The sequence below is a fragment of the Falco peregrinus genome, chromosome Z, assembly GCF_023634155.1.
Source record: "Falco peregrinus isolate bFalPer1 chromosome Z, bFalPer1.pri, whole genome shotgun sequence".
NCBI lineage: Eukaryota > Metazoa > Chordata > Aves > Falconiformes > Falconidae > Falco > Falco peregrinus.
This window is the reverse complement of record NC_073739.1, coordinates 55,016,815-55,043,448: the sequence shown is the minus strand read 5'-3', so window position 1 is coordinate 55,043,448 and position 26,634 is coordinate 55,016,815. Positions and strand designations below refer to the sequence as shown.

General features: G+C 43.7%; 1 protein-coding gene across 1 annotated transcript in view; it reads left to right on the top strand.

Annotated features, from left to right (window-relative positions):
* The first annotated feature begins 3,133 nt into the window (after positions 1-3,133).
* Positions 3,134-26,634, top strand: part of RCL1 (RNA terminal phosphate cyclase like 1) — a 32,614-nt gene continuing 9,113 nt past the window's right edge. The window contains exons 1-7 of the mRNA XM_055791264.1: positions 3,134-3,322; positions 5,793-5,864; positions 6,673-6,848; positions 12,500-12,574; positions 13,838-13,962; positions 16,472-16,597; positions 23,387-23,543. Coding sequence (XP_055647239.1) covers positions 3,175-3,322; positions 5,793-5,864; positions 6,673-6,848; positions 12,500-12,574; positions 13,838-13,962; positions 16,472-16,597; positions 23,387-23,543 — 879 coding nt within the window. The 5' untranslated portion in view covers positions 3,134-3,174. The remainder of the gene's footprint in view (positions 3,323-5,792; positions 5,865-6,672; positions 6,849-12,499; positions 12,575-13,837; positions 13,963-16,471; positions 16,598-23,386; positions 23,544-26,634) is intronic.

The following is a 26,634-nucleotide window of genomic DNA, read 5'->3' as shown; positions in this document are numbered from 1 at the left end:
CATCAGTGGACAAGGGAAGAACTACAGATGTCATCTACCCAGATATAAGGCCTTTGATACAGTCCCCCATAACATTCTTGCCACTAAATTGGACAGATACGGTTTTGTCAGATGGCCTGTAAGATGGATAAGGAACTGGCTGCTTGGCTTTCTCCAACAAATTAAAGTCAATGACTCAGTGTCAAAGCGGAAACAGGTAATGAGTGGTGCCCACAGTGGTCCGTACTGCAACCAACAATATTTAATATCTTCACCAACAACATAGATACTGGGATTGAGGACACCCTCAGCAAGTTTGCAGATGACACCAATCTCAGTGGTGCAGTTGATTCACTTGAGGGAAGAGATGCCATCCAGAGGGACCCTGAAAGGCTTGGGAAGTGGGCCTGTGTAAGCCTCATGAAGTTCAACAAGGCCAAGTGCAAGGTCCCACACCTGAGTCGTTGAGATCCCCGGTATCACTACAGACTGAGGGATGAATGAACTGACAGCAACCCTGCAGAGGAGGATCTGGGGATACTGGTGGATGAAAAACTGGACACAAGCCACCAGTGCGTACTTGCAGCCCAGAACCTGGACTGCACAAAGAGCAGCATGGCCATCAGGCTGAGGGACATGATTGTCTCCCTCTGCTCTGGTGACACCCCACCTGGAGTAATGTAACTGGCTGCTCAGGGGTCCCCAGCTCAAGAAAGGCAAGGACCTGAGACAGCCAGTCCAGAGGAATGTCACAAAAAAGCTCAGAGGGCCGGAACACCTCTCCTGTGAAGACAGTCTGAGACATTTGGGCTTGTTCAGCCTAGAGATGAGAAGGCTATGGGGAGACCTTATTGTGGCATTTCAATATATAAAGGGGCCTTATGTTGGAAAAGTTCACAGTGAGTGGCAGAGAACAAAGGGATGCAGCACAGCTTATATACACTTGTCAAATCATTAGTCAATGTCCAAAGTTCTTCGAAGTTTCCTTTAGTCTTGTCAGTTCTGCAAATCCATGACCTGACTCTGTCCCAGGTGATTCATCTATTCGGTTCCAGTCTCTGCCTTGGTTCCAAGGTCCTTCTTGGATCACGATCTTCTTTCTGCTTCCTTTAACTCACACAATCCTTCAAGCACACTTAGTCTTTGAACAAGCAATTCCTATTCACATATATTAATTTTTCTAAAAACACCTGTGTTTCTGAGAGCACCTGTGTATACAAATTGATCATCTATTGTTTCTCTATTCTCCTACTGATTAACTTGACTAAATTTTAAACCAGCCTTGGATTAGGGCTATACAAGGGACAAGGCCTGGTTCTGCCATTTAGCAGCTTCAGCACTTTAAATTGCTTAATTCAAAATACATTTTCTTTAACACTTATAAAAAATATGGAGAGAGAAGAGTCTGTAGTGGCAGAACAAGGGGCAACAGTTTTAAACTGAAAGAGGGTAGGTTTATTCTGGATATAAGGAAAAGAGATTTTATGATGACGATGCTAAGCCACTGTATCAGGTTGCCCAGGGAAGTTTGAATGCCCCATTCCTGGAAGTGTTCAAAGTCAGGTTGAACAGGGCTTTGAGCAGCCTGGTCTAGTGGAAGGTGTCCCTGCCCATGGCAATGGGGTTGGAAATGGATGATCTTTAAAGGTCACTTCCAACACAAACCATTCTATGATTATATGATGCATAGCTTGTAGATTGATTTATCAAAATAACAAATGATCCTTATGCACACCGATCAGAAAAGCTGAGTCAGCAAGCAGCTAACCGAAGGAGGTCTAATTCCTGCACAGTTCCTATAAAGCATCCCTATCGTGATTAAAGAAAGGGTGGTTTAGTCTCTGGGAAACAACACTGAGGGGGAAAAAAAAAAGTGTTGTTATTTGTAAGGAAGATTATCAGACTTTTTCTGTTCGTGGGTGATGATACCAAACTGGAGATCCTGTTGACTCTCTTGAGGGAGGAGAGGCCTTGCAGAGGGATCTGGATAAACTGGAGCACTGGACAGCCAACAGTGACATGAAAGTGACAACTCAAAACGCTGGATTCCACACCTGGGACAGAGAAATGCCAGGCACAAGTTCAAACTGGGAGAGGAGTGGCTGGCGAGCAGCCCTGGGGAGAGGGCTCTGGGGGTGCTGGGTGGCAGCAGGCTCCGTGTGAGTCGGCCACGTGCCCTGGCAGCCCAGGGGCAAACGGCACCTGGGGGACACCAAACACAGCGTGACCAGCAGTGGAAGAGGCGACCAGCCTGCTGCGCTCAGCGGTGGCGCAGCTGCACGCGGGGTACTGTGTGCACGCAGCTCTGGGCCCTCCACTTCAGCAGGACGTGAATTCAGGCCCTTGAGCGCATCCAGAGGGCAACAAAGCTGGTGACAGGGCTGGGAGGAATGTCCCGTGAGGGGAGCCTAAGGCTTCGGGCTTGTCCAGTCTGGAGAGAAGGAGGCTGAGGGGTGACCTCGTGGCTCTCTGCAGCTCCCTGAGGAGGGGAAGTGGCGGGAGGCGCTGAGCTCTTCTCCCTGGGACCCAGCGACAGGACAGGTGGGAATGGCGCAAAGCTGCGCCGGGGGAGGCTCAGGCTGGGCATTGGGAAGCATTGCTTTACCGAGGGGGTGGTCACACCCTGGAACAGGCGTCCTAGAGAGGTGGTCAGTGCCCCGAGCCCGTCCGTGTTTATGAGGCGCTTGGGCAATGCCCTTAACAATGTGCTTTAACTCCTGGTCAGCCCTGAAGCGGCCAGGCAGCTGGGCTAGGTGACAGTTTTAAGTCCCTTCCAACTGAAATATTTGATTCTATTCTATGAAACTTCTGTGTACACGAGAGTGGCCTAGCAGTTGGCACTGTCACACCACTCCTGTAAATCCATATTTCTTTTAAAATGCAGAAGGAAAGCTTCGCTCAGCCTCTCCTTTAGGGACAGCCGGGCGCTGCCACGGCCGTGGGGCAACGGCAGGCCCGGAGGCTGGGCACACTCGCCTCTCCGTTCACTTTCCCCTACCACAGCCCGCGGTAACGGGCCAAGGCGGCGGACGGGCAGCACCGGGCCGGCTGGACACGCCGCGGAGCAGCACCCCAGCGCCGCCCGCCCGCCGCCCTGCCCCGCCCCGCCCCGCCCCCCCCCCCTGCCCCTTGACCCCGCCGCTGTCGCCGCGCTTCCTGTTCCCAACCACGTGGGCGCGGCGGGGCGGCGGCGGCATGGCGGGAAGCGTGGCCGGCCAGGCGCAGTGCCTCAGCTACGCGGGCTGCAACTTCCTGCGGCAGCGGCTGGTGCTGGCCACGCTCAGCGGGCGGCCACTGAAAATCCGCAAGATCCGCACCAGGGAGGAGGACCCCGGCCTCCGCGGTGAGCGAGGGGGCACCGGCATCGGCGGGGGGGGGGGGGGAGAGAGGTCAGGGGTGGGGGGAGGCGGAGCCCCGGCGGCGGCCGTGCCGGGGGCTGCTGCCGGGCAGGGCAGGGGCGGTCTCGCACGGGGAGCGGGGGCAGCCCCAGACGCTTCCCGACGGGTCCTGTCAGGGATGCGGGGGTCCCGACTGCATGCCGGTACCCCCGTGGAGCAGCCGTCTCCCCGGGGCAACCGCACAGCCGGTGCGGGCGGCGGGCCGCCGGTCGGGCTGGCACACGTGGGCGGCGTGGGAGCGGCGTGGGAGCGGCGCGGGGCGGTGACAGGCCGAAGCGAGGAGCGCGTCCCCAGCCCGCCGGGCTCCCGCTCGTCGCTCAGGCGCGGAGCCGGCGGGGGAGCGGTGCCCGCTCGGCCCCGCAGCGGTGCCCCCGCGCTGGGTCACCCCCGCCGGCCGGCCGGCAGCGGGGCGCACCGGGGACCGGCGTGTGTGCCAGCCCGTCCCCGCCCGCCGCCGGGCGGGGCTGCCCCGGTCCCCGCCCCCTTGCCGGCACTGCTCGGTTCGCTCCGCGGCGCCCCGGGGCGTGCGGGTGGGGGAGCGGGGGGCCGAGGGGTGCCGGGCACGGACCCGCTGGCCGGGCTGCGGGCGGGCGGCGCTGCGAGCCCCGGCGGCTGCGGGAGCGGGCTGGCAGCTCCGGCCGCCCCGTCCCGGGAACGCGGGTTCCCGCGGGCGCGGTGGGTCAGCTTCTGTGCCTTGAGGTTCATCGGTGTCTCGCCCGAGCCGCGGTGAAGGTGAACGACGTGAGCTCCTTCTGCGGCCCCTTTCCGCAGGCTCCCAGCGTGCGGGTCCTCTGCGGGAAGCCTTGCCCAGGGGCACCCGCGCCGTTCCCAAGCGGGACCTATGGCGCCCAGAGTAAATGGAGCAGAGGCGAGAGGATGGGGACTGAGGAAGAAACATCACTGTGGTCTTCAGTTACTTTCAGGGCGAGGTGTGAAGTTCAGAACAGGGCGGGAGCAGGACCAGCACAGATGCTGCTCTCCTTCTGAGGGAGCTTCAGTCTATAGCTAGAAATTCTCCTCTGAAACTGTAAAAACATTCTTGTCGACTTGACTTGATACTTACCATGACCCAAAGTATTTATTACCACCACGGGATGATTATTGGTGGTGAAGTTTGTAGCTTTTGTCTTGGCTTTTTTTTAAAAGGTGTTTGAAGTACCTTTTTCAAGTAGGGGTTAAAATGTAGACTGTGACTGTAACAGAAAAGTAACAACAACAAACACTCATCTCTGTTGGTGATTAAACATGCAATTCTCACTGCTTTTCATGACTGGAACATTTGCAATGAAAATGTTCTACAGGTTTGTTCTCCTAGAGGGAAATGTTTATTTGCAAGGATGCACTCTTGCACTGGAAGAGGTCCCTGTCCTGTATTAGAAACTTTTAAGTTTAGGGATTATAACAGAGAGCAGAACCAGCATTGTGTGACTGGGGCATCAACCATCTAACAATAGGTAGCCCTTCAGTTTATATATTTATTGCTTCCTGGAAGCTTACATGGAAAGAAAAATCTGATTACTGTTGAAGAAGTAACACACAGTTATTGTTAAGGAAGCGCTGCAGCTTACCAACTGTTACACAGGTGGTTTGTCCTTAAAACTACCTGGGTTTTGAACTCTGCATATGTTCACATATTTTCCTTGATACTGAGTCAGTACCATCTTGGGATACCTGAATGCTAGAATACTAGCATATTATTATTATTTTTTTTTGGTTAGGTTTTTTGTTGTTGTTTTTTTGTTGGGTTGGGTTGGCAGAGGGTGGTGTTAGATACACTTGTCTTTTCCCTTGTCTCTGAGCAAGAGTACACACAAACAATAGGAACTGAGCAGTGTCAATGATAGTTTTGGAAATGTAAAATTTGAAAGTCTGTGGATAGCTAATTGTGTTTGTGGACAGCTGTGCAGCAGCAGCACTTCACATTTGAATGTCCCCTTCTTTTAATGAAGACCTTTACAGAGGATAATGGGAAGCCATTACTAGCTTGTCATGCTTAAATATAAAGGGCCTTTTTGGCTAGGATTTGTATGTTTTGCTTCATACTGAGCAAAGTGTAAGTTGTCAAAGGTATTATCCCGGGCTTGAGTGATCCTTCAGGTCACTGTGGTCAGAATTGTCAACTTGTATCACTCACTGTGTGCTGGGGAGAGGAGTCTGGCTAACCCAGGGGTCACATCTGGGGGCATCTTGACTGATTTGAGATGCCTGTAGGCTCAATTTAACATCTCTGGTTTTTTTATAGTGAATTGCCTTTTCTTGTGTGGTAGAATGACACAGGTTGGAGAGTGAAGGTAGCCCTACTGTCATGAAAGGCAGGAAAGGGAAAATGTATGAGTATGGTGTTGAAGTTTTGTATTTTTTTCCAGGGGAAAAATTAAAGGAACGTTAAAATTCTGTCGCTGTTCTACCCCTTAGATTTTGAAGCAAGTTTTATTCGCCTGATTGACAAAGTGACCAATGGCTCTCGGATTGAAATAAACCAAACAGGTGAGGTCTCTTTTCTCTTCTTCCTCTGTTCTGGTCTTCTGGGCTCTACCAGTTGCTGCTATAAAGTCACAGTTTTGGCTTGATGGAGATAGGTGTTCAGATATCATTTGCTGAGAAGTTTGTAGTAACTGATTGCATGCAAGAAGAGCAGTGCCTCACCATAATGCAGAGAGTTGAGGAAACTGTATTGCTCAAGAGTTGGAGTTAGTATTTTGTTGGTATGCAGGATTTTGTGGTGGGGGAAGGTCCCATTGAGCCACAGTGCTTTTTTGTAGAAGGCAAAGTTGGTCTTCTACAAAGGCAAATTTCTGAACAGGACTGCTTGCCTAGTCATGCTCAGAAAAGAGGTTGGTTTGAGCAAGAAACACCCCACATGAAAATCGCATCTGGTTCTTGTCTTTTTTTTTTTTTTTTTTTTTTCCCCCCAAGTGGTTATGGTTGGTCAGTAAAGCAGATGAACTACCACCAGATATGTCCAGACAACAATGACCCAATGGTCTGGTGAAGATTAGCTGCTGTGGAGGACGATAATTCTTTGTATCAGCATTTTGGAGATTGCTAAGAGATCCTTTATTTTTGGAGAGAAGGGGAAAGGAGGAGAAATTATGTGCAAGACAGACAGCCAGCCACTCATATGTGTTTTTATTTATTACTGCAGACATGGAAATGGCATGCTGGAAATGCTACCGTAAATTCTTCTGCCTCCAGTTTGCCTGTATACATCATTGCGAAGTGTCTTTATGTTGTAGTAATGGGCAGTATGCTGAAAGCACTCTCATTTGGTTTGGTCCCCTGGCATCTTCCGCAGGTACTACCTTGTATTATCAGCCTGGTCTTCTCTACGGAGGCTCGTTGGAACATGACTGCAGTCCCAGTCGTAGTATTGGCTACTGTTTGGAAGGTCTGCTCTGCTTGGCACCTTTCATGAAACATCCATTGAAGATTGTCCTGAGGGGAGTAACAAATGATCAAGTAGATCCTTCGGTAAGTAGTAAGATTTAAGTACCAGAGGAGGGTTATTTAAATAAACCCAAAATATTAGGAAGAAGTGTCTAAAACATGTTGCATTTTTATCATCTCTCACATCCAGAAATATCCAATGTTACTGCATGTCAGAAAACTCTCTGAACAAAATAAGCATCTGCTAAACTGTTCCCTTTCTGCACCACACTCTAAACTGCAGTTTATAATCTACCTTTTGGCTTCAAGTTTTGTACTACTTCTGTCTTCTTCCCTGGAAACTCCCTTTAAATGCAGTGTCAGGCCCTGCCACTGGTTTGCTTCTTCTGTTCTCTATGAAATTAGATGAGTTGTTTCTCCTTCCCCACATAAGTCTTTACTGTAAGAAAGGGAAATTGAATTCAAGATTTGAGTGTGACAAGGAAGGAATCTTTCTTTTCTGTTGGAAGATGTTAGAAATAGAAGTCACATGAGAATTACAAAATTACAGTAGCAAAAATTTGTAATAACTTATTCCTCAGTAAAATAGTAGAAGGTTTGGTAGATCACATGACTATGAAATGCTTGCCTTTTGTTACTGCTCATTTACAGTCCTTTGTTTTAACAGTGTTTTTACAAAAATGAGCTATGGATAACACGGGATTAAAACACTGAAATAATGGTTAGTGGTTATGCTGGTTGGTTTGTTGTGGGTTTGTTGTTTTTTTTCCTCCCCCCCCCAAACATAACGGCTTTTGGAGGGCAGCGCCACTGTTTACCTTTTGAATGGTGACTGGAAAGTGCCTGAGTAGGTTAAGGAACCATTGTCATCTGAAAACTTAACCAGTTTGAATTAATACAAATGCTATGAATTATAAGTGCAGATATTACATGAACCTTTGAGTCCTGCTGGTATTTGCGGCTTGTCAACTGCTTCTCTTGTAATTTAGAAAACTTGTTCTCTCATGTGTGGACATGAGTCAAAGCATGGTTCAAGTGGGTTATACACAGAACTGTCAAAAAAAACCCAAAAAACAAGTAAAATGGGAAGCATGTTATGCTAACCTTTCAGTGGCCATGATTAAAAGTACTTAAAAGTACGATGGCAAGTAGTAAGAATCAAAGAAGTCTCTTTTGGTTGATTGCATGTTTTCAATCACAGTGCAGAAATTCTTGAACAATTTGGAGATGAAGACAGTCCAATCTTAACATTGCTTTGCAGTAAGTTTGGACACTCATCTAAGCAACTGACTTGATTCTGGGAATTACCCCTTTTCAGGCATCAGCCATATGAACCAGTAAAGATGAAAAAATCTTAGTTGAAACAGGTGCAAGAATTTGAGCCCATTAGTTTGTGCTCGGAAGAGGGCTTGTACTGACTGAAGCTTAGACACAGATGGGTGTTGGTGTACATCAGCTGAATCACCATAACTGACACTTAAGTGTAAATAAAATGCAGATGTGCAACTAAGGAGTTACACCTTAAGTTCATTGTGCTGTAGAAGCACAACTCTAATTACTGTGACTTAACTTGTGTAGTAATTTTTTAAGTGATGATAACTGAATACCAATTCCTAAACCTGGTTTATGTCTGTTTAACTTGCCTGAGTAAACATTAAGCCTGGTGCACACTAATAAACTACTTCAATTAATTTTACAAGATAAAGCATGTATAGCATGTAGCTCTGCTGAGACTAAAAGCACAAGTTTAAGTGCTACCCTAAGTGATTATTATGTGCTCAAGTAGAAATTTGGTTTTAAATTGATCTGAGCTTTTATTTTTCGGTAGGCAGAAGGTGTTTAGAAACTGGGTGAACATTTGTTACCTGTGCTTGCCCAAAAAGGGATGCTTAGATTTGTCTGTCAATCCGTACACTTTCTGGCTTTCCAAGGAGAAGGGGGAAAGGCAAACCAGTGTAAATATATTTTGGGTAGTTTAAAATGGGCAAGGAGTTTTCCTTGCTGATGTGCACGTAAGAACCTCCCCATCTCAACTTAGTAGGTACAATAGGCAAGGCCTGCTCATTTGCTGTGGAGTCTTTTTATTGTTTTTCTTTGTAAAAGGGATACCGTGTGTTGTAAACATGTGTCTTTTATGTTGGATGAACTCTGTGGGATGTAGCCTTGCATGAGTGCATTCAACATCTGCAGATAAATGTACAAATCCACATATGTGTGTGTGAAAATACGTATTTGCATACACACACGATCCTATAGCACGCTGTTTGTGCTTGAAAGAAGGTAGTCCTGCCCATCCTCCTTCCATACCTCCTGCTTTCAGCTGCACAGTCCTGTGTACTCCAGCACGCTGGACACTTATCAGAGCCTCCTCTAAGCCAGTTCAACTGACTGGCAAAATGGCAGAGAGCTGTACCCCAGCATTTTCTGGTGGAGGCATCCATAAGCCAAGTAGCAGGAATGCGTGTGCAGCCAGAGAAGGCAAACCTTTCCCTTGTCGTAGCAGTAAGCATGTGGGCTGACTCACCGGGCTTTCTGAAATGCACTTTCAGCACTGAACTCTCAGCTTTTACACAGCCTCAAAAATACCTGTTGGATGTGATTTTTGTGTTGTGGGTTTGAGATTGTTCTTTGCCAGAGAGCCCCTTGTCAGGAGGACAAAGGGGAACATGGCAGGTCTGCTGTGGGGAGAATGGAAATGGTCAAGGCAAGAGGAAGGGTGATTTCTAGAGGATGGGTTGTGGAAGAAAAGACCAGCTGAGTTCAGTGAGGCATGGGTCGGGCAGACTTCCTGGAGTATAAATAGTATGTCGTTATGCTAGCATTTTTTTATATACGTAATAGTCCTTCAGTGGGGTGCAGTGGAAAGCTCTTTGACAGCTGGGACCATTCTGAGAGAATACTGTGGCCACTGAAATACAGGGTAACGTGCACTTGCTCCAGGTTGGACTGTGGTGATAATAGTGTGTGATACATCCTAAATGAGTAAGAAAGGTTCTGCTTTGATCGTGCTTGTCAGGAAGAGATGTGACTTTGGAATACTAACCTGAACTGTTCACTGGCAGCCTGCATTTGCATTATGTTTTTCTGCACACTGATGAGACCTGACCATGTAGCTTGTGAGTCTAGCATACAGTGTTGAGGTAGTTTCAAGCTTCTCTGTATAGAGAGTATGTATGCAGTGGGTATCTTTGCAAAGTGCCTTTTTGAAGGGAATGGAGGTGGCACACAAATAATAGCTCTTATTTTGCTTTCCTTCTCTGCGTCTTGTTGGTCTGACAGACACATAGCTGATTTTAGAGTAATGGTTCTTAATGTTTGGGTTTGCAAGTGTTGAATTTTTTTTTTACAGCTGTGCTGTGGGGCTTTCAACTGAAATAATTTTGATGCTGCCATGAGACTCACATGTGAAGTTTTGGCTTGGGAGCAATAATCAATCTGCAATGTTAATAAAAAATCAGCAGGTGTCTCTAAACAAGCAGTTTTTCCTACTAACTTTTCTGTCTCTCCCTGCCCGCCCCAATTTGCTGAACTCTTGTTTCACTCTTCCCTTCCCAAGTCTAGGTCCTTCTCCCCAGAACATAGTACTGTATGTATGGCAGGGATAAATGCTGTTCTGTGCAGTGCTAATGCCTATGCAGGCCAGGTAGCACCTGCCTCTTTCCTAGGCAGCCATTTGTTGTAGGGTCTGTGTCTGGGTTTTTGCAGCTTTGGACTATCTAAAGGATTCTGCAAACCACTAGAAGTTACTTTTTTTGTTGTTTAATCATTGTAGATTTCCTTAAAGGAAGGAGGTTTGTATTTATGTTAGTTCGTAAGCAAGCAAGCAATGTCTATGGTATTTAGGAAGTTGCTGGCATTTGTGGTAAGGTATGCCCTCAGTTGTATGATGCATTTGCTTTAGTACAACTTGGTGTTGTGTTCTTTGCTCTGGGAATGGAATAACTGGCCTTCAAGGGGAGCTGAAGGATGGTTTTATGACTGAGTATTGGCAAGAGACTGGAAAATATGGTGTTAAGTCTCAGTTCTGCTACCATCTTGTGATTTCCAGTGAAGTACTTAACCTCCCCGGCCTGACATCCCATTTGTCTGCTAAGCAAAGCAATCTTTTCCACTTCTTCAAATACTGCTTATTACCTTCTCTATTGAGGCTGCAAATCTGGAACAGGCAGTCTCTTACTATATGTCTGTCTGGTACCTGGTAAGTATTGTGCCTGGAAGTTGGGGACTAAAAACTATGGCAAGGCTTGACATTTTTGGGAACAGACGAACCAGACTCAAAGTTGATGCAGCTTCCTAGTGCTGGTGTAACATGCTTTCTCCAGAGTTACAGACTTCAGTCCAAAGAATTGCAAAAGTGGAAGTGGAGGCAGAAAAGGGAGTTCCTAAGCTACACAGAGAAGCTCTTTTTTTTTTTTACTGGTATATTTTGTTTCATAAGAAAGGATAAATATTGTGTGACTTTAATGTGAACCACATCAGCTTGTTGGAACTTCTGCTGGTGGTATTCACCTGTGTCTGGGTATGTGCACATGCATGTTAGTAAAGGTTTTTGCTCTAAAAAGTCAGTTTTGTGTGATTAATGAATACTACTGAGGGGCTGAATTAAGGTAGCCTGGCTGTAAAAAATATAGAATATATAAATATAAAAAATTAATCTTTGACTTAACAGGGTTTTTTTAATGAAAATGTTCAAATATTGATAATACCATTAAAACCAACAGCAAATGCCTCCCTGTAAAGGAGAAAGTTTGTTGGCCAGCAGGATTTAAAGAATGAGAGTTGCACTCGTAGCTACTCAGGTAGCTCTTTAACAGGTTGTTCACAGTTTGTATTTGACGTATGTGCTAGTACTTCCTCAGTGGCTCACATCCTATGCAAAACAGAGAGAATGAGACTCGGGAATTGTGGTTCCTGGCTGAAGGCAGGGGAAGGAAGGTGCTTTTTTTCCTGCCTCCTCAGCTGCTGTCTACCACATGCCGGTTTCCTTCACCTGAATTTAGTTCCGCTTTGGTCATGCTGTTCTGGTCCTGTCTCTCCCAAGCTGCCTGTCTTGGGTAACTGTGTGTGCTTTTGCACTGCTAAATATTTTTTGTCACCTTTGGCGATACTACTGAAGTTTCAACAGGGGAAGATGATGACAGTCACTGTTGTCTTGGGTCAGCAGCTGGGAGGGTCAGCAATTAGGAGGAGCAATGGCAAGGAAAAACCTGTTCAGACCTGGATCTGACAAGGATCTGCCTCAAAGGGAGTACACGGGTGATGTGTCACCCAGTTCAATCTTCTAAGTATTTCCACAGATGTTAACCTAGAAGTTTTTCAGAAACATGAAGCTCTTGACAGAAGGGTGAGGTTCTTCTTGCCACATCAAGGGTCTGCTCCAAAATGCAAAGGTTATTGTAATCATCATTTACTTAGCTGTAGGAATTTTTTAGCAGTGACAGAAGATTATAATTTTTTCAATAGCTGTGTCCAGAGAAACAAATGGTTTAGCTGAACCATAATAGAAGTAAAAATCAGGCCGAGGAAGAAATCCAGGATAGGAAATTCCATCTGCCAGTAATTTGTTCTAGCAAATTTTTTGAGTAGTGAGACACTGGTGGCCTAAGAGTAGCCAAAGGTTTCTTTTACATCGTTATGTCTTCCCACAGAATACCTAGTATGGAGGAGCCTTTTTTTAAATTAGTGACTTAAGTAACTTCCAGTAAAGAGTCTGCTTTTAATTCTGTGTTCTATAGGTAGATGTCCTTAAGGCAACAGCTCTACCCCTACTGAAGAAGTTTGGAATTGATGGTGAAAGTCTGGAAATCAAGGTAAGACAATTTGTTGCTTTCTTTTCTAGCACGTGCTGAAATGATACTTTTGCACTGCTTCACAGGGCCACGTGCTTGCTGCTGGTGTCTGTCTCTAGCAGATACCCAGTTGTAGCTACACACGTTTATAAAACTGCCTTTTGTTCTTGACGTGTTTTGGCACACCAGCCACACAGTGATTGAAGTTATCGTAAGAGACATGCAAAGGCTATGGCTAGAAAGGGTAAGGAGAAAGTAGTGACTTTTCCTAGTCTCCTAGATCTCCACAAACTAAGAAACATTTTTGCTTTCTTGTTCCTCTTCAGTTAATTGAATTTCTTTTTCTTTCCGCTTGCTCTTCCTGCCCTGTGCTTAGGCTTAGGGAGTGATAGTAAAATCTTTTGCCTCCTTCACCGATAGAGGAGCTGGATCCGTGTTTGGGTGATTGAGGCTTGCTTCCAGTATGGAAAATACAGGAAAGAAAGTTAGAAAGACTAACTTTTCACAGGCCCAGTAAGTCTGGATGTAGAATAGATTTCTTTTTTTTTTCTAGGCTGGAGGAAGAAACTATAGCTTTTCAAAGTTAAAGAGTGCTCATTTGAAACACTTGAAGGCCCTAGCTGCACTGCCAGTCTTCGCTTGCTCTGCCAAGCGCCGTGCAGGTGCCTCCCTCCACCCTGCCTGTGGCCCTGGGGCTGTCAGCCCCTGCTCCAGCAACCCTGTGGCAGGGACAGTCTCCACAGCCCGGCCCGGCTCAGCCGTGGACCCCCTGAGCCAGACCCACCCACAGGCCCATGTACCACCCCCGTCCTCGTGGATGTTGGCTGGGGTGGTGGGACAGGGTTGGGCTGGCCAGGCCTTTTTGTGGGACTGGTCTGGTCCCCCATGTATATACTTCATATATACATCAAACACTTCCAGACATCCTTCAGCAGTGAGGTACAGACTGTACCGTTGGAGTTGAACAGTCTTAAGGCGAGGCTGCCTTCCTGGAAAAGGTGGTGGGGTTTGGTTTTTTTGGGTTTTTTTTGTTTTGTTGTCTAGTGAGAAGCCATGTCCTACTGTACTTGAAAGAGAGGAGGGAAAAAGAAATCAATTTTTGCTTATAGGTTTGGTGCAAAATCGGTTTCTGTCTTTAGGATGTCTTTCTCACCTGTGTTCAGGTAACACCCCTACTGATAACATTTTATTATATGTGAAATAAATGCTGTCACTTTTGAGCATGTAAATACATTCATTTTGCTCGTTACTAACCTGCTTTTGTCCCTCCGTTATTGTTTCTAGATCAACCGGAGAGGAATGCCTCCCAAAGGGGGTGGAGAGATACTGTTTGCTTGCCCAGTGAAAAAGGTCTTGCAGCCTATTCAGTTCACAGACCCTGGCAAAATCAAGCGCATCAGAGGAACTGCGTATCCTTTATCTGTTTGTTTTTTCTTCTTTTAAACAAATTTGCCTTTAAAAAAAAGTGTCCCAACTTGAAATTACAGAAGTACACCCATGTTGCTGAGCATGTGTCCAGGTAATACGGCGTGACACGAGGATCACACAACTAGGTTTTAGGACCATTTCTCAAAACTGCTGTGCTCACAACACTGCTGTTCAAAAAGCTATTAGTAGATAAGTAAATAGATTAAAAACTGAACACTACTATTTAAAATATTTCCAATAGCAAGAAAACATTAAAACACCTTCCATGACATAATGTAGCAGCACCAAAAGGGATCTTACCTGTGTGTAAATCCAGTAATTACAAATGCAGTTTTGTTATACATGGCATAGGTAGCATCTTGGCTGTTAATGAGTCCAGCAGGATGTCAGATGGGAGCTTAAATCTTAGTTCAGTTTACACCTCACTGCACGCATGTGAACTGAGCTATTTGTTGTGTTAATGAAAATAAGTTTGTTAGCTCTTCACCTTCAGTAGTACCATTGGAGATGGAAGTGGTGGAAGTTGTATTTCTGCACAAAAAGCACAAAATAGTGTTGTGAAGTACTCACTTTTGCAAACGGAACTGCACATCTAGTTAACGTTTTTGTTGGTGGGGATTTTTACTTTTTTTTTTTTCTTGTGGTTTTTTTTATGGTATCTGTCATGAATCTGCTGTCACTGTAGGAAGAAAGCAGGTACCTTACAAGTAAGATACTAAATGTTGTATTTCATGAGGTCCTGCTCTCTTGAGCATTGGCCAATTTGTAGTTTAATTTGTGATTATGAGAGTCCCAAACATGATCTGGCTTTGATTACCCAAAAGGAAAGCAGGAATGGGAACAGTTTTCCTGCCAGGGGTGCAGACTAGCAGCCTGTTCTCCTTTTACTTTACGGCATACCATCATAATTGTGTGTGAGAACAGGACACTTTGACCTCTGTTTCCAGTTGCAGCATTTGGATGAGTACAGCATTGCCAAGTGAGAGCAATTTTACTGAGTGCATATGCTGTAGAATGAAAACAAGGCAGCTCTTTGTGCTTTTGCTGGTGTTTGTCATGGTCTTTCCATGAAGTAAGTAATTTCTCTGTGCCCCTGTCCACCTCTGTAGTAAGTGGCGCTATCCTGTTTCTGTGTGAAGGAGGAAGCAATGATCACGGCTTTAGTGCCATCTTTCTAAATCTGTGTTAGTACACAGCACCATTCTGGGCCACTTTGACTGGATTTGGTCAATGTATGTCAACTACAGGTTTTTGAAATTCCACTTTTCATTAGGTTTTTCTGTGGTTTTTTTTCTCAGGGATGAAGGTTTGCCTTTAGTAAGCCTGGTGAGAGGCAGTCTCAGTTTAGCCATTAAGTGGTCCTTCAAGCCAGCAGAAAACAAAACATCAGGAAGGATAAGTTGTTAGGTCTTTTATGTGGGGGTTTTGTCCCTTCAAGATTCACCTGGGCAAATCAGCTTCCTTCACAGCTGAGGAGTTTGTGTTGCAGCAATCTTTTATAGTCATCCAAAACACTGAGTGTACCAGCCATGCAGAACAATCAGTTTTCTGATTATTATTTACTGGGTTTGCCCTTAAGATCTTAAAGCCTTTGGTTTACCTACTCCACAAGAGAATGCAATAGAAAATTGTAGAAGAGGAAATTCCTTTCTGCTAGCTGGGAGGTTTGCTTCATTGCTGTGTGCATGTAGGTGCAGATGGGTTGTTAAATGTGCAGAGCCCGAGTCTGAATTATAATCGGGGTGGAATTTGGAGTACAGTGTACATTGGAAGATCTGTTGGGAATACCACCGAAGCAGCACCTGAGTAAAAAGGCAGAAAGTGAGTTCGTCTCTTGTGTTCTGCAAGAAGGTGGGTTGGGGTAAGCAGGAAGGTGGTAATTTCCTCTTCCCTGGAACTATTACCTTCAGATGTTGAGTGACTAGAGGACCAGTGAACTTGATAGCCTCACAGCACTGCCAAATACTTGGAAAGAGCAAATATTTTTTTCATCATTATTATTTTCAAATTAATTTCTTTTTTTTTTTTTGTTAAAACATTTTACCTACCCAACTTCTGTTTGATAGAAATGGGAAGACAGAATTTCTTGCTGATAATTCAGAGAAACTTCACCCATCACTGTCTTTTGATAGTATATGAAGAGCAGAGCATGCAGGACTTCTTCCATCACAAGAAAGCACAGGATGACAGAAGAGCAGTTTAGAATTATTGAAGTGCGTTTTTAAATAGATATTTACCTAGTCATAATAAGCTGTTCTGCACATGTTCTGTCTACCTCGCTTCAAGGTATACCAGTGAAAAGACTGTAGAAAGCACTTATACACACATACTTCTCTAAGTACAGGAAAATGGACCAGTACTCATGAATGGTTGTATAGGACAAACCCACATTTTCCAAAATAGCATGTTGGAACCTCTTGGCCACTTTTGTCAGTCTCTGGTTTAAATTTCTTTTGTGACCACAATGAATTCCTTAGCTCAGAAATGTAGATACTCTGTCAGAGTGTCACCACAGATGGCAAACAGAATGGTGGAATCTGCAAGGAGTATCCTGAATAAATTCCTACCAGACATTTATATCTACACGGATCATATGAAAGGGGTCAGCTCTGGAAAGTGAGTATCCACTAGTCACAGGGAACAGAAATGTAATTCTGTATTTGTTCATCTGCTAGGGTATTCTGATCTGTAATTAAATACAATAAAACTGAGTATTAGACCATAATCTTATATTTTGCTGACTTGAAATAAATATTCCTCACAGGGAAAAAATGGAATTATTAACTAGATAAGTTTGTTTTACTCTTGGTGCAAGGATAAAACTTGTGTGTTTTCTTAAACAAAAAATGTAATATGTTACTGCCACTAAAGACAACTTGAGCTCTCCTCAGTTTTAAACCTGTTCCTCCGAAATGAGATTAAGATGAGAGGTGCCATGGTATGTTGTGAAAACCAGCGTTGAAACTTGACTGTACACCTTCTGATGGAAAAGGTAGTAGGGACAAAACTGTTTCAGAAACTGAGCTGTATGGGTTGTCCTCTGCTTTACATAAATAGCTGAAGGAGTGTCCAGCGAGGACTGGAAAATAGAGACATTCATTTACTTCCACAGATTTTGTTCACCAGCAGAACACAGAAGTGGTGGATGTACGTCAGACAATTGTACCGATAATCTGTCAACTTTGTTGGCCTCTTACCACTTTTCATTGAGATTGAAGGAGGTTTGGGTAACTAATTTTTGTCTTCTGTCTGTATGCTCAAATCCAAGCATGAACATTTTCTTTCACTGTTGCTGCTTTTTGAATTACTACCTTAAGTAAAACTGATTAGGTTTCAAAGTTAAACAAATCTAAAACTCATTGACTCATTCTTTTTAAGTATTTTTCTTCTTTTCCAGTCCTTCACCATATTTAATATCCCAGGTTAGTAAGCTGTCTTGTTCCCCAAAAAGTGGAATCATTCACCTGGTGTGCAGGAGCCAGTTGACACAGAGAGTAGAGTTATTTCTTTATTACAGATTTGTGCAAAGCTGGGAGCTAGGTGGTATTACACAAAGCAAGCCAAAAACTCAGAAGAACAAGAATAATATTTATACAGTCTAGTTATACATACATATTTTTGAATCTTTGCTTAAAAGATACTATTTATTGGTAATTAGTTTTTCACTGTAGCTTTCTATTGGTCTGTATATCTCACACTTCAGTTTAAAGTTACAATGTATTTTTAATTCACTACACATCCGAGGGAGGTGGGGGGTGGGTCTTGTAGTCCTGAATTGAGTCAGTGGTCACAGTCTCCCCCGGCCGCCTTTGCCTTTCCCCTAGTTACAGTTCCATTCTGCCGACTTCTTGTCCTTGTTGCAGCCGGCTGGCTGTTGGCACCTCCTGGGGCAGAATGTTCCCCGTACCAGGCTTGTAGTTCTCCTTCCAGGGCACAGCCATCAATACAGAGCTACAGAGATGTGACTAACCTAACTTCACTAGAAGAAGAGATTAATTTCATGTTGACAACAGTAAGATAACGGGGATGGAATGCATAGCTAGACATCATTGTGGATCCAGACTCTTAACAGTGATCAGAATTGTGAAAACTTTTCTGAGATTTTGGGATGATATTTTGGTTTTTATGCATGTTTAAAGTGAAAAAGTCAAATTGGGGTGGCAGCATTGAATTTACTACTTGCAAGGATAGCCCTTGCAGAGGGATAAATAATGGCATGGGAAAAGGAGCTCAATCCCTTTTTGCACTGCTGGTGCGTGTGGCTTTCTGATGCTGCTGTGCTGTCACATCCAGTGTGTTTTAACCCTGATGGAAATGGGTAACTGGTGTATCATCAGGAAAGTGGCGTTTTAATGCAGATACCAGTGTAGTGAAGGCAAAGTCTGTGAAAGAAAGATCAAATACCCTTTAATATCCCCCTGTCATCCTTTTATATACATTTGGTTTCCTCTAGTAACCAAAAGAGTTGGGATGGGGAGGGGGTATGGGCTTTTCCATACACAATAGCCGTATAATTTTCATGTTAGTAATGTCAAATTGATACTACGTTGTTAGGAATGCTAACATTTTGAGTAATAATCTACTCTTCTAAATGAACAAAAATACAATTAGCTGTAAAATTAATAATCTTAAAAGGTAAACTGTCCTTGAGGACAGTTTAATTCTCTGTAGGTATATTCAGAGTATCAGGCAATTTTTATGGATTAAATTTACAGGATACTTGATATTAAAATCCTTTTGAAAATATCAGTTTCAAATCTCCTGCAGGCCTAACGGTCCACTTTTTTTTTGGAGGTTCTTTCTTCACTCTTGTGTAATGTATCCAAGACTTCATTCCATTGGTCTTTATCACTGTAGGGGTAGTTGCAAGAACGGTGTATGGTCCCTTCCAGGTTTCTTCTAATGGTTCTTTTTTCCAAATTAGAACGTAGACAGAATCTCCAGGTTTGAATCCATGTGCGGTAGTATCTACAGGCAGTGGTCCTTGTTTCTTTAGATACCTGTGCAGGGGTGACAATACCTTAGAAAGAGATACCATATAAATTATATAACTACTTCCTGTTACACACATCTGGTCACCTTTTCCCCAAAACAGAATTAACTGGGTATGGTTTCCCGTAAAGGGTCTCAAGATGGCTTAATCTTTCTATACTTCTAGGAGTAATTCTGATTCTCATTAATGCTATTGTTAATACCTTCACCCACTTCAAATGGGTCTCTAGCAATTTGTGATTTGAGAGTTTTGTTCATTCTTTTTACTTTCCCATTTGACCGAGGTCTCCAGGATGTATGCAGTTCCCATTTAATCTGAAGGAACTTGCGTATTTCTTGCACTGTATCAGCAATAAAATGGGGTCCATTATCTGATGATAGTACATCTGGTATTCTAAATCGGTGAATTACTTCTTTTAACAATACCTAAACTACCTCCCTTGCCCGACTGTTGTGACGCAGGACAGCTTCTGGCCAGCCTGAAAAGGTATCAGCCAGAGCAAGAAGGTATTTATGCCTGTTGTGATTGGGCAACTTGTAAAAATCTATTTGCCAATGTTCTCCAGGAGTGATTCCCCTTTTTAGGTTGCCACGTGCTGGCCTTTGCTTAATTTTTTTATTATTTTCACAACAAAAGAGGTATTTCCTAGTAATAATGTCCACCAAAAATAATGTCTGTATTTTTGGTCCTGTTGCATATTGTTTAACACTATTGACCATTGCCTCTGCTCCCATATGAGTTTCTTTATGCAGGTTAGCAAGGATAGAGTTCATTAAGTGGGGAGTGACTAGGACTTGGTGGGTTGGCATCACCCACCACCTTTCTTTGTTTTTACTGCAGTGTAATATTTCAGCCTGTTAATTGTCTTTTTTCTGAATACTGGGGCAGTTCTATCTCCAAATTCCTTGCAGGTATTAATGCTCCTTGGATCTCTTCTGTAAGGCTGCCTTTTTTGCTGATGAATCTGCCTTGCAATTGCCTTGAATTATATTCCCTGGACCCTTTGCTTATTTTGGTTCCAATACTGCTTGCAAGAGATCCAAAATCTCACATCCATACCTAATGGGAGCTCAGCAGCCCTTTCTCCTTCAAGGTGGCTCCATGAGTGCACACCACTCTAAATGCGTATTTGGAGTCTGTATATATATTGATGCTCTGACTACGTCTAATGCTTAAAGCTCAGGGAAGAGCTATCAGCTCTGCCTTTTGGGCCAGAGTGTTTCAGGGCAAAGGCTGTGTTTCAGTTTCTTCATCAGTGATCATTACAGCATACGCAGCCTTTCTTGCTCCTTCCTGCACAGAACTGCTGCCATCAGTGTGTAATTCTACATCTCTGTCCTCCAAGGGTTGATCCTTCAGGTCTGCCCTACTGGTGCAAATTTGTTCAGTTGTAGCCATGTCAGAAAACTTTTTTGTTCAGCTATAGATAATAAGGTAGCAGGATTTGAAGATAACATTGTAGAGTTGTGTCATCCTGCTCAGACAGTAAGGCTTGTTATTTATCTAACCGGCTGGGAGAAATCCAGTGATGTCCTTTATGTTCCAGTAGTGCTGTCACAGTATGTGGGACCAATGCTGTGATGGGCTGACCCAGGGTGAGTTTGTGAGCTTCTTTGATTAGCACAGATGTAGCTGCTACTGCTCGCAAACACAGTGGCCAGCCTTTACTTACCTCATCCAGCTGTTGTGAAAAATAGGCCACTGGCTTTTTCCAGACCCCAGGGGAACGGGCAAGTGCTCCCAAGGCCATGTGTTGCCTGTCGTGCATGTGAAGTTGAAAGGTTTACTTAGATCTGGTAAGCCTGGGGCTGGGGCCCACATTAATTCTTCCCTGTCCTCATCAAAACCCTTTTGGCATTCTGGTGTCCATTCAAGGAGAATACCTGGGCCTTTAATAGCTGAATGTAAGGGTTTTGCTATCATTCCCTAATTTAGAATCATATTCTACACCAGCCAGCCATTCCAAGAAACCCCCTCAATTCTTGTTTGACCTTGGAACCATGATTCTACAGATTGCTGCTTCTTGTTCCGTCCTCAGTTCTCTCTGGCTTCTAGGAACTCCGTATCCCAAATACTGGGCTCATTCTGGTACTGTCTGTGCCTTTCCCTTGGACACCCAATCTCCAGCTAGAGCCAAAACGTTCAGTAAATCAACAGTGGCTTTCAGACAGTCATCTTTCCCCTCCACCCCGATTAAGATATTATCTACGTATTGCACCAACGTAATGCTCCATTGGTTACCTTGCCATTGTTCCATCTCTTTTGCTAGAACATTACCAAATAGCGTAGGCCTGTTCTTGAATCTCTGTGGTAGCACAGTCCAGCAAAACTGATTTTTCTCCCCGTCTTTGGGTTCTCACATAGGAAGGCAAACTGCATCTGACTCTGTTCACTCAATGGATTGCCAAAGAAGGCATCTTTTAAATCTAATACAGTAAAATATATGTTAGTCTCTGGAACCACATTCAACAAAAGGTGTAAGGATTAGGTACCACTGCATGAACATCAGCTATAACCTGATAATTGCCCACAGACCTTGCACTAATCGGAGTTGTTGGGAATTAGGCTTTCTCCTGGCAAAATTAGGGTATCATATTCTGATTGACATTCCTGAAAAAGTCCAGGTTCTAGAAGGGAGGCAATTAGGTATTCTAATCCCTTCCTAGCCTCCCACATTATTGGATATTGCCTCTTTCTTATTGGCCAGGCTCTGGGCTTCAGTCCTAGTTTTATGGGACTCACGTTTTTCATTCTTCTCTTCTTGTGGCAGCAGTACGATTGCAGTATATCTGATGCTAACAATGTGCCACTTTGGCAAAGCTTTTTTGATTACTTGGTTCCCAGTACTTGTGTGTGTATCTTAACAGGATAAGGAAAGAACACAGTATGCCTCTATTCTAGTGCTGCTTCTGGTGGTGATTAAGACCTGCAAAGACTAGTCCAGCCCATCTGCATCCAGTGCAAACCAAGTCCTGATTTCAGAATATAAAGTGTTGAACTATACCCCTTCCACAGTACCAAAAGCTTGAGGAAATACATTGAGTGTCTTCTGCCATCTAGAATGTATCTCTGTTTTGAGATCTGCTGCTATCTAACACTTAACAAAATCTGCCAGGGGATATAGGTATTGAAGGATACTTGTCCAAAGAATAACATCTTTGATACTGTGCTTATCTTGCTGTTTAGATCTCTTTCTTACAGGAAAGGAGAAGAAAAGAATCTTTAACATACCTTTTGTGCTACTCAGCAAGTGCAGGCAGTTAAATATGGGTGGGAACCACCGATACCTTTCTGTTCCTGCCCTACTGAAATGCCTCTGGAGGAACTGTTGTTTTTCTGGCACTGGCAGAGTTTATTTGTATTGGAGTTTGGGGCTTGGTTTTGTGGTTTGATGTTGGTGACATTCCATTTTGGGTCAGTAGGACTATTTTAATTTAAAATTTTGGGTGGTGGAGGCAGCAGGAGTGCAGAACTGTGGAAGATGCTCTATGTGGAGTATGTTTAAGTTAACCTTATTTTGAACGGCTAGCTGTTCCAGAGCCTATAAATAAGAGGACTGTTTTTTTTTTATTTTTCCTATTCTTGCAACTTTCTGTTTTCTCAGCAAGCTGTACTCTGCCATTTGTGACTTCCCTGGAGCAAAAGTTTTTCTTAACTCTCACAATAGCATTTTGTAGGAATCTTACGGTCTAAGTAAAATAGGGGGAAGTTGTTTCTTCCTTCAAGTCATATGTTCAGAATTCTTATCTGGTTGTAATGATTTGAATGGTAATGAACTGAAAGTGAAAAGAAGCTATTAGAAATAAAAGTAATGTGGATCAAACTTTCCTTTTTTTGTTCTCCTTCTTGGTGCCATGGCTGCAGTCTAATCTTGCTAAATATTGAAGCTTCCAGGAAAGAGCTCAATCCTAAAGAAAGTTTTGGTTTTGAATGTCACAGAGAAGAAACTCCGGATACCTTTGAAATGCTTATCAAATGTGAATTAAATAAATAGAAAGGATAGTGGTTTGTTTTTTTAGTAGAGAAGAGTATTTCTGATGTTTAAATGGTGGGGGGTTTTTGCTAGGGCTTTGGGTTTGGTGTTGTTTGGTTTTTTTGTTATGGGTTTGGGTTTTTTGGGGGTTCTTTTTTTCTCCTTTTTTTCATTTTTAAAGAGTTTCTGCTAGGAATAGCCGGCACAGTGGATTTGGGGCAACTGGTACAGGGTGCAACTTTTAAATCCTGTTGTTAAAGTTTTTTTGTGGGGCGAATCAAACGTACAGAACAGGAAATTTGTCAGCAAGTCCAGATTCCCAGTATTGTCCTATGACAGGAGCTGTTTGTGACTTGAGGAGGAGGTTGGCTGGGAGTAGTTCTTGGCTCGTTGCTTGGTTCTTGTCTTTAAATCATACACACTTTTCCCTTTCTTTCAGATCACCAGGTTTTGGCTTGTGCCTTACTGCAGAAACCATCAACGGTACTATTCTCAGTGCTGAACTAGCCTCAGACCCTCAGGGCCAGGGAAAAGCTGTTTTTCCCGAGGAACTTGGCCAGAATTGTGCTAAACTGTTGCTTGAGGAGATCTACAGGGTAAGCAGCCAATATGTTTCATCTGTATAGCTGTAGGGGAAGAAGATGATGACCTTTTGCTAGTGGAAGAGGTTGTTTGGGGGCACCCTCAGACAGACTCAGATCCAAACATAAAAGTGATCTGATGCTGCCAGTGTCGTCTTGATCCAGGTAGGGAGTGCTTTGGAATGGTTGTTAATAGTGTAATGATTTACTGGGCCATGTTGGTTCCTACGTCTGGTATCATAGCAGTGGCAGATTTTTCTCCTGTTGCTTTCTGTCTGCAGCTGAATTCAATTGGCTTCACATGGGCTGTTTTGGGGGGTTTTTTTAATAGTAAGTTGCAGGGGTGATAGTCAGTGCTCTTAAACTAGTGTTTGGAATGTTGCATTATGAGTGGGAGAACATATGAGGAAGAAGGGGGAAAAAAAGCAGCTAGCCTCAATACTGGCCGCTCTGTGGTGATGATGACAAAGTCAGATGTGCTGAGATCTGTTTGGTTGTATGAGGAATCTGCTGAATGGTTTGTTGGAAAGGAACTAGGACAGTGTTTGCATAAGAATCTTAAATACATTGCAGTCTTTTGCAGTGTAATTAATTTGTTTTAGTTATTAAAACGTTTTTTTATGTGGTGAGACTTAGTGGATAGAGCAGTTTTCAGTCTTACAAATGATTTGGCAATTAGCATCATAGTATGTTTCTGATTTGATAAAGAACCTACCTGCTTTTGTGGTGTATTTCCACAGACATTAAGAATTGACGAAACACATTTGGCCTTTAGGAGGCAGTCACCTACAAAGTGTACTCACTTTAAAAACAAGTCATTGCTCTGAACTTGGAACAACCTGCTAGGATTTTGCAAAGTATTAAAAGTGCCATTAATGAGATTCTGTATTAGGTAATGTAGTAAATTATAAAAATACCCCTTAACCTCATAAATCACATCCATGCCTGTAGTAGATTGTTTACCTGTGCTCATGTCATCTTTTCCTTTCCCTGCTGCCAACTCTTTGTCAGTCTGAATTACCAGTTTGCCCACTTGTTTCAGTCTTCCATTAATATTTTGTCTTTATTAAGTATATGCACCATGTTGCTAGAGGATTTTCCCTTTCTAGTCCAGGGTTCTTATTGCATAGGAACTCCACAAACAAATATTGTTCCTAGGTACAGTCCAGACGACCCCTTGCATTTGAAAGTTCAGCATGCATGGAGTTCAGTCATGACAAGTGACTGAAACATCTGCCCGTTTCTACAATTATGTAGTGACAGGTAGCTGTTTTTGAGGGGTGAACTGTTAAAATCTTCCAGCTCCCCCACCCCCAAACCAGATAAAAACCAAGCAACAAAACAAAATAATCACATGTAATTTGGTACATTTGTTGCTTTGTGTAAACCTCTTGGAAAATATCTTCAAGTAGTCAGATGTTTGGAGGCATCAAAAATCCAATTTCCACATACTTTTTATGAGCAGCAATAGATATTTTTTTCCTTTGAAAACCACCTTGACAGATTGAAACCAGTGAGGGAATTTGTCCAGATAATACACTTTTTTCAGAGTTGGATGTTGGAGAACTACTGAAATGAAGAGGGGTAGAAAGGCCTGAACCAGGTAATATTCTGCTTTTAGTGTACTGCAGCCATGTGAATGTGATGAGTCAAATTCTGCAGAGCACCAGGAGAGTGAGGTTCTTGGGACAACAGGGAAAAAAAAAAAAAAGCATTTGAGGAGGAAACAGGATCAGGCAAGTCTTTGAATGATAAAGGCCATGAAGTTTCAATGTCTTCAAAGATCAGATTCTGAGCGAGTGAAGTTGTTGGCTGTGGCCTGCTATGGTACTGCTGGTACTCCTGGAAGGCTCTTTTACATGTGGGCGGCTTCAGTCCAAGAGTAACTGACAGGTGCTGAGCAGTGAGTGTTCAGACTACTAGCGGTCCTCCACTGCAGCAGCTCATGGTGGAAAAGTTCTTGTTTGTTTCCATTTTTGGTTGTTGTACTGCTTATCCACGGGAGTGCTCAGTCCTTGCTGTTCATCAGTTCCCTGCCCCATCTGTCATAGGCAATGTGGTGGGTTTGTTCTGTAGCTTTCGGAATGCACACTTGGAATTTGTGTGTGACTGACACACACGCTCACACAGTGCTAGCCAGGAATTTGGAAAGATGGGCTCATTTTCTCTCTCTTGTTTTTTGGGGGTTTGTTTGAGTTTTTTTGAGCTTAGGTCAGTTTGATCTAGTGTTGACCCAGACAGGACATAAAAACATGTTGCAAAATGTGCAGTGTTTGTTTAGTTTGAAGATACTGGTGGGTTTTTTTTAAGTCTCTTTGCCTAGATAAGATGGCTAGTGAAACAGTAAAGATTTGGGAAAGCTGTGCATGGAGCAATAATAGGTTGCTCTGAACAGGCACTCTTTAAGTCCCACTGTCTTTACACCAGCTAGTCACAGAATACAGAGCTCAAGGGAGAATTTCTCACCTGGTGTTTAGATCCTTTCTTTATGAGACTGTTTCTTCACCTGTTGCTTTGCTTGTAGGTACTGTGCTGCAGGAGCCAAGGAGGGTTGACCCGAAAAGGGCATCCTGGGAGCACTGGAGATAATTCTATATAGAAGGGCTTTAGCTATCAGGATCACCCACAAATCTGCTGGAGTTCATTACTGTTTGAAGGGGCCTCCTTATTGTATTTGTTTAATTCTTGCTATTATGCAAACTTTACCACCTAGGTAATCTAAGGATTTGAGTCTTGCTATGTTAAGTGCTAAATGATCTCTTTTACTAAGCCTTCAAAAAGAAATGAAAGGGATCGTATGATTCTTGGAATCAGTGGACCTTTTTTTAATGTACCTTTGTTGATGGAAAGATGTGGGAGCTAATTGACTAATAAGTAGGCACAGTGATAATTACAGTGGCTCTGAAAGAGGGGGCATGGAGTGACTGGCTAGCATTGTCTTTTATAAATCCATAAGCAGTTCTTACCTAAGCTTATTGTAGAATGCCAATAAGGATTTTCCTTTTGTCTTTGAAAGGCGTTGATTATGGGAGCTTTATATAGCAGGTGATTGGCATAATGGAAAGGCCTGGAAGAACTGCAAAAGGATCGAATGTTTCTGTTCCTT